The sequence below is a fragment of the Manacus vitellinus genome, unplaced genomic scaffold (assembly GCF_001715985.3).
Source record: "Manacus vitellinus isolate BGI_N305 unplaced genomic scaffold, ASM171598v3 scaffold_29_pilon, whole genome shotgun sequence".
NCBI classification, from domain to species: Eukaryota; Metazoa; Chordata; class Aves; order Passeriformes; family Pipridae; genus Manacus; species Manacus vitellinus.
The window spans coordinates 2604545-2612489 of record NW_021940207.1 but is presented as its reverse complement, the minus strand read 5'-3'; the positions used below and the strand labels follow the sequence as shown (position 1 = coordinate 2612489).

The following is a 7945-nucleotide window of genomic DNA, read 5'->3' as shown; positions in this document are numbered from 1 at the left end:
GTCGACCCGACTCAGGCATGCCCTCAACCACGGGGTGCTCCTGTGGAGAGGGGAGCCCTTGGCACGGGCGGGTGCCCCCGGGTCAGACATCTGAGGACCACCAGACACAGCTGGCGCATAAAGGTGATGCCAAAAAGATCCCCTAACGCCCTTCTCTAATCCACCAACTCTCTGCAGCCCAGAAGGCTCAATCCCTCAGAATCCCACCCCAGGTCTCCCCAGCCAGGCTGTCCCCAGCCCATTAGTTGTGTCTCTTGGCCTACACCCATCCAGGTACCCTCTCCTGCAGGCTCCCATTATCCCAGCAGAGCCATGTTCGCATCCCTTCTATACACCCATGTCCCAGACCCACCCTAACTCTATCCTTCTGCATTTTTCACTGCCAGGGTAGTGATTTTACTAATTGGCATCAGTGTTCCTGGTCAGCCTCACCTGGGATTCCCCCCATTCGGGTCACCTGGGGCTGAGGTGCTATTTAAGCTCAGACTGAGGCTGCTGCACCTTTCCTGAGCCCTGGGTACAACCCTGACCCCTGGATCTGAGGATGACGATGGCAGCAGCAGCTGTGGTTGGTTGGAGATGACCACCCTACCTTGGAGCAGCACTGTTCCTGTTACTCCCTCACGTCCGGGCCCCGTGGCTTATGTGGGGGTCCTGGGTTGCAGCTAAGCCAGAGCCCTGTGTGGAAATGGCACTTGCCAGCTCCAGATCAGCCCTATGAGAATGTCATGAGGTGTGAGGGGGGTTTTACAGACAGTTCTGTGGTTCATCTCTCTGTGCCAGCATCCCCATGGCCTGAGATTCTGTTGAAAGGTGCTGCAGAAGGGCATCAGCTGGAATGGTCCATGACAGTGGGCAGGTACTTCTATTTTGGGAAGGCTCAGCCATGTTTTTACCTTTATGTCTGGCTCTGCAGAAAGTTGGTCCCTGCTCTCCCCCACCAGAGCCAGGTCGGGGCAGCGGTGCCCGCTCTCCTGGCAAAGAAATGCTTTTATTTCTGCCTTTGCTGGGGAACCAGGTTGAACTTTTTCATGTGAAGGCTTCTGTTCTCTGTGAAAAGTGCCTGGGAAAATAGGCAGGAGGCCCACGCTGAGATGTGGCCTGCTTTTCCCATCGCTGAGCCCACGTGCCACTGCCCGTGGGCAGGGACCAGCAGGCCGTGGCACGCGCGGGGCTGGGGGTGAGTGAGAAGAGGAGCAGATGGGCTGTGTGGGATGCGAGTGGCACCAGTGCAGCACTCCAGGAGGGTTTCCAGCCTGGCAGGCTGCTGGGGAGAGGCTGGAAAGGGGTCACCCTGGGAATGGCCCCACTTATCCCACACCTGTATCTGTTACAGTGCCGTGCACCCAGGGGAACTGCTTGGCTTGGCTATGGGGTAGGGGATACTCTGCGGGGCTGTCTGGGATTCTGGGGTGTGGGAAGGACCCTCTGCCCATCCCAGGCAGGAGGAGGGCTGGATTTGTGCCAGCACAGCTGGGCTGTGGGTGGGGCAGGGCAGTGCTGTGTCACGCATCCCTGGGCAGAGGGGGAAGGTACCAGGGACCTGAATGTGGGTGGGTGGACACTGGGATGCATGAGGGACTCCCCTCATCTCCTGCCATTGCAGATAGCATCCCCTCTAGTGAACCAGACAGAGCACCCTCCTTCCCTTGGCTCTCATCCCACCTTCGTTATCCGCCTTTTAGCAGCCACGTAATCTCCTTTCTCGCTTCCTTTGCAGCCTTTTGTCCGACACAAAGCCAACTCCAGAAGGAAGAAGGGGCTGTGGGAGTGGGAAGCAGGTGTTTTTTCCTGCCCTGGTTCCTTAAACCTGGGCAGTAGCCCTCGAACTGGGACACCTTGGGAGTGATGCAAGGGCTGGGGGCCAGCCATGCCACCCAGGGTGGATATGGGGCTGGGCAAGGAGCATGGGGCCAGATCTTGGCTTCAGTGGGATGGACAGTGGAGGTTGTGCTGCATTGCCTGCACTTGGGCGATGCTCTGGAGCTCACCGGTGCCTGCCGTGCCCCAGCCCCACACCTGGGTGCTGCCCCTGAGCCCTGTGCCCTTAGTGGGAATTGGGGTGCCTACTCCAGGTGCTGTGATGGAGGTGAGGGGTTCTCCTGCAGCCGCTGGTGCTTCAAGTGGTTCTACAGTGGAAAATCACCCTGTGTGTGTGCAAGTGGCTTGTGGTGGGACACGTCATGCCCAGGCTCTGCAGGGACCCCTGGGCAGCTGGAGTTGGACTGGATGGGAGTGCCTGGTGGTCCCCAAGGCCTGACAGAGGTGGAGTCAGTGGCCTGGCAGGCAGTTACTGGATGTCAGGGAGCTTGGAGGAGGTAGGAGGCATCGGCCACAGGATGCGAGGCTTCCTTAGCTGCAGGTCTGGGAGGCAGGCAGTGCTGTCACCCAGGGTGGGTGCCACAGGGCTGGGGGCTGCCGAGCCATGCCAGGAGGCCGGTGCGGGTACCTCCATCTGTGCTGCTTTGAGCCCTGCCAAGAAATGTGAAATGGCACTTCTGCTCCACAGTGGTGGCAGCTGCAGCCTAGGGGCCCTATCCAAGTGCCTGCTGCTGGCACTGCTGCTCTCTCTGAGCCCCCATCCTGGTGTGAGGGACTAGGTCACTTGTAAGGCTGGGGATGTGTCCATCCCTGGCTGTTGCCACTGGGTCTCAGCAGCCAAGGCCAGGTGAGAATGCCGCTTTGTGTGCTGCCTTTGCCACGGTTCGGGTCTTTTGGGGGAGCAGAGACACACACCAGGGCTGGGTACAGGCAATGGGGATAGATGACCACGTGGGACAGCGGTTGTGGTGACCCTTTGTCGCCGTAGTGAGGAGATGTTGGGGGACAGACATCCTGCTTGGCAGCTGCCCCATGGCTGAGCCCGGGGCAAGTGTGCAAAGGTGGCATGTTCCTCATCTTCTGCTGCCCCTGCAGCTGCTGATGTGGGAAGACAAGGCTAAAAAGCCTTTCCTGGAGGGACAGTGCCCTTCCCAGGGAGGAAGAAGAGGTGGTTACTAGTGAGATGAGTTTGTCTGTCTTGGTGCACAGCCTGGAGGTGGGAAGAGGGTACCCTGAGAGGGCTCCGATTGTGTCAGGGCAGGAGGATGGCACTGCTCCCATCCTTCACATGAGCTGCCTGGGGCACAGCTGTGATCTCAACATCTGAGCAGATGGAACACTCTCAGCATGCTGCATGGGGCAGAGATTTCATGGAGTCCCCTGCCCAGACCTGGGGGTGATGGGGAGAACAGGAGGGTGGGGGCGGCTAACCCCGCTGGGCAAACAGCCCTGCTGGGGTGTGAGCTTCCATCCTCGCCTGTCACCACATCTCTGGTCACCATGACAACAGACAGGGAGGCAGGTGGAGCAGGCTGGCAGCCCTGGGGGTGGGGCGACGGGTGGAGGCCACGGGCACGGGCTGGTACCCAGGGGGATCCTGCGACAGGGCAGCTGTCGGGATGCCTGGGTCTCTCATGTGGGCTGTGTGCTGGGGAGGGAGGCTGGGCAGCGCTTAGCCCAGGCACTGTGCGCTTCCTGCTGTCCTGCTCCAACCTGCCCCTGGGGGGCACACAGCGGGTTCTTCTGGGGGTGTGGGCACTGCAGCGCGGCTGGGCAGCCCCTGTGCCGGGGCTTTGGCACGGCGAGGCTCTGGCTGGCTGTGAGCTGAGCGAGTGAGTCATGCTGTCGCCCAGAGCCGTGCCAGGCAGGGCTGACAGCAGGGTGTGCAGCTGGGCCGCTGCCGGGCTGGTGGCCTACCGAGGGTGGTGGAGACCCCGGGGGAAAAGGGTAGGGTTGTGCCCCAGCACGGGGGGAGGCAACCTCCCTGTGTACTGCCAGCACAGGGGATGTGTTCCCTGTCCCGGCTACCTCTGGGGGCAGAGGGAAGCAGGGGGGCACGGGACTCTCTCTACCTGTCCCATCCCCAGCTGGCTGCTGGGCACCAGGGAACGAGGTGAGCAGTCTCTGGGAGCAGGGGCACTCCCGGGCACTCCCCGCCCCACGCACCCACTCGTGCCAGCAGCTCTTGGCATGCGGGGAGTGTGTTCCTGGCAACCCAGCCCTCTCCCATCTGGTATTTATCTCCTTCCCGAAATCCCTCCTGCTGTGGGGGGGATGCCTGGTGCAGCGGGGGAGGGGGGGAGCTGGGCCCCACTGCTCACTCTGCAGCCCAGGGAAGAGGCCAGGCTGATAAAGCAGGGGGTGAGAGGTGGAGGAAGAGAATTCCCACACACCAGCCCACTCCAAAAACGCACGTGGGTCCCAGGAGGCTTCACTGGGTACTCTGGGGCTTCACATCTGGCTGTGAGCCCTGGGGGCAAACCCACACGGGCACCTTTGCCTCAAGCAAGCCCCCAGCCTGACAGCAATGTGGGGCACTGCCCTGGGGAGGGGGTACATCATTACTCTCCAATCCCAACACTGTTGCCTGGCTGACAGTGGCCGTCCAGCATTGCCCCCCACCCCCAAAGCCGCAGGAGCTAGGAGAGCCCATGGGTTGCCTGGGCAACTGCAGCCAGGCAGTGATGGGGAGCGGTCCAGGGGATCGGTTGCCATGGAGACCCGAGGATTGCAATCACCTTGGCAACAGTCTTGTGTGTCCTGCCACCCCCCATTCAGGGCTGCATCCTGAGGAGGTGCACCTGGGCTCCTCTGTGCACCTGGGCCAGCTCCCTGGGTAGGCAGGGAGGTGGTAGTGCCCGCCCATACAAGGTGAGAGCTTTGGCTTCCAGTGCATCCCCCCAGCGCCCACCCAGGCCCCTGACTCAGAGGCACAAAGTAAGAGGAGAGGCCAAGCTTGAGACTCCTTGGCTTTATCACTTCACATACCACTGCAAGCCATTCCTGCACCTGGTCCTGTCTGGGAGGTGGGCAGGAAAGCTGGGTACAGCAGGACTGGACATGAAGGCAGGCTCTGGGGCACTCCAATGCTGTTCTCCTACTCCAGAAGGAGAGTGGAAACCCTGCAGAGGGACATAGCCCCCCTCCCTGGGTGGTAGAGCAGCTGGCAAAGAGGCTCATTGTTGCCAGCCCCTAGGTGTCCCCAGCGTAGTCTGGGCAGTGGCTGTAGGCACATGGATTGGGGTGGTAGGACAATAGTGGCACCAAGGTGTGCCACTGCAGTGGCTCAGGGGGGTTTGGGTCTCTGCTATCCCACTGTGCCTGCTGTGTCTCACCAGCCCTGGTCTTGCCCTCATCATCCTCCCAATAAAACCACATGCCGGTAAAAAAAACATAAGGGAGAAGTCCTGCATGGCTTTGAGTGGGTCACAGCTGGGAAAGGGGCACAGGTCCAACAGGTGGCAGCCAAAGGAATGCCCCAGCATGGGGCTGGGGTCTCAGCTCCTCAGGACAGGTGTTGTGTAGGTTTTCCTCAAGCCTTCATGTTTAGGGGGGGTCCTCTAGCAGACAAAGGGAGGATGAGGAAGCTGTAACTCCCCCTGCCCTGCCCTCCCTAAGGCAGATTATGGGGCACACCAGGACCCCTCCCTCCCAACAGGAATCACACAACTGCACACGAGGGGACCGCTGAGATTTCTGCAGGCTGCAGGCTTGGCTTGGTTCCCACTGCCCTTCCCTGGGCACGCCCAGGTGCTCTCAGGCCTGATAGAGGGGCACCACACGTTCAATGGGCCCCCTGCAGATGGGGCAGAGGCGGGTGGGCAAGGCCTGGAAGCAGCGGAAGCAGCAGCAGATGTGGCCGCAGCCCAGGAGGACGCACTCGCGGGGCCGTGCCAGGCAGATCACGCAGGAGTCCTCAGGCTCCCTGTCCCCGGCCTCCTCCCCATCCAGCTCCTTGTCCTCCTGCCGCTGCTTGGGGCGGGAGCGGCGGTAGGCGCGGCACAGGGCGTGCAGGAGCACGGCCAGCCCTGCCACCGCACACAGCACCGCTGCCCCCTTCCAGAGCCCACTGGCCGACTCCAGCTCCGACAGCACCGTCTGCCAGTCCCCAAGGCACAGGAAAAACTCGCCCCCCCAGGCTGGCGGCTGCAGGTGCAGGGAGCCGTCGGGGTGCAGGGACAGCTCCCCAATGCCTGTCAGCCCGGCCCCCACCCGCAGCATCTCCTCTGTCTCCAGGATGCCCTTGGGTTTCTCCCCGATCAGGTACTGGCCCAGCAGGTCGCGGAAGCCATGGGTTGGCTGCTGGAAGCGCTCGTACACCATCTCCAGCGGCAGGCAGACGGCCTGGAGCGGGCTGTCCACGCTCACCTGCGTCACCGCCTCGGTGCCTGGCGAGGCCAGCAGGAAGGGCACGGTGTAGATCTGCTCCGAGAGCACCCGCTCGCTCTCGCTCCTGCAAGCAGACAGGGTTGAGATGTGGACAACAGAACCACAGAACCAATTAGGTTGGAAAAGGCCTCTGAGATCATTGAGTTCAATCTGTGAATGAACACCACCTTGTCAACTAGACCATGGCACTAAGTACCACATCCAGTTTTTCTTTAAACACCTCCAGGGATGGTGACTCCATGATCTTCTTGGTGGTGGAGCCCCCTGCTCCTGCTTTCTGGGCAGCCTATTCCAATGTGTAATCACCCTTTCTGTGAACAAATTCTTCCTAATGTCTAACCTAAGCCTCCCCTGGTGCAGCTTGTGGCCATTTTCTCTCATCCTGTTACTAGTTGCCTGGGAGAAGAGGCTGACTCCCATATGGCTACAACCTCCTTTCAGGGAGTTGTAGAGAGTAATAATGTCACACCAGAGCCTCCTTTTCTCCAGGCTAAACACCCCTGCCTCCCTCAGCCGCTCCTAATCAGAGCTGTGCCCCAGACTCTTCAGCAGCTCTGTTGCCCTTCTCTGGACTCACTCCAGTACCTCAATGCCCTTCCTGAATTTAGGGACCTAGAACTGGACAGAAGACTCGAGGTGTGGCCTCATCAGTGTTGACTACAGGTGGATTATCAGTTCCCTGGTCCCTGCTGGCCACAACATGAAGGAACTCCTAGGGCGGAGCCAAGCATAGGGACTAAAGCCTTTAACCAAGTTATTTTCTGCTTCTCAAGTGGCCCCAGAGTCTGGACTGTCTGGTGCAAGCCCACCCCTGCAGTCCCTTCCCATTGCTCACCAGCTCCGGGCCAAGCTGTTCCAGATCAGCCGATGCTCTTTCAGTAGCAGTTTCTGGATCACGCCCTGCAGCCCCTCATGGTAGTGGCTGGTCAGTGCAGCCTGGGCTGGTAGCACTATGCCTAAGGACAAGGGATGCATCACAGACGAAAGAGAGCCCTGCCCTTGTCCCTGGTGCGGGGCCACAGGGGGTTCTTACCTTCCAGGGCAACATAGGGCAGGCATCTCCCCTCAGCTGCAGACACCAGGGCTGGTAAATCATCATCGACCTGGAGCTTTGGGGCCTCCTGGAAGAGCAGGGACTGAGTGTGAGCACAGGCAGGGGCAGGCAGAGGGCGGGCCAAGCATGGCTTTGTGGAGATCTCTGGTAGGATGTGACCTGCTCAGTCCTTAGTGTCATAATGTTGGCAGAGAATGCAGCAGGCTGCAGCCATCAGTGAGTGCACCCAAATCAAAGGGTGTAGGGCAGTGGGGAAGGGAGAGTGGGCAAGAGAGAACATCTGAGGGATGGGGCTACCTTTATGCGTGCCACAACTTTGGCTTTCTTCCTGTACATGTAGTAGAAAAGGCCAGAGAAGGCAAGGCTGGAGCCCAGACACAGCAGCTCCCCTGGTGTGATGGGGATGTCCATGGCTTGGGCAGCAACGCCTGCAAAGTGAGTGTGTTGGCTGGGGAACAGGGCCATGTCACCCAGGAGCAGGGATGTCCCACAGGCCCTTTCCCCAGGGCAGGAACCTCCCTGCACCCTTGTCTCCAGGAGCAGGGACATCCCACCGCCTCTTTCAGGACATCCCAATGCCCCTTTTCCCAGGGCAGGGACATGCCTGCCCCTCTGTCCCCAGGGCAGGGACATCCCACTGCCCCTGTCCCCAGGATGCCACCTCAGGGCCAGGCCCGTCCG

General features: G+C 60.5%; 1 protein-coding gene across 1 annotated transcript; it reads right to left on the bottom strand.

Annotated features, from left to right (window-relative positions):
* Positions 1-4777: 4777 nt before the first annotated feature.
* LOC103758297 (mitochondrial ubiquitin ligase activator of nfkb 1-A) lies at positions 4778-7766 on the bottom strand. The gene is made up of 4 exons (XM_029960794.1): positions 7562-7766; positions 7244-7331; positions 7046-7166; positions 4778-6274 (listed from the first exon to the last, which is right to left on the bottom strand). The coding sequence occupies exons 1-4, from the start codon at positions 7727-7729 to the stop codon at positions 5578-5580; spliced, it is 1074 nt and encodes a 357-aa protein (XP_029816654.1). The 5' UTR covers positions 7730-7766; the 3' UTR covers positions 4778-5577.
* Between the last annotated feature and the right edge of the window lie 179 nt (positions 7767-7945).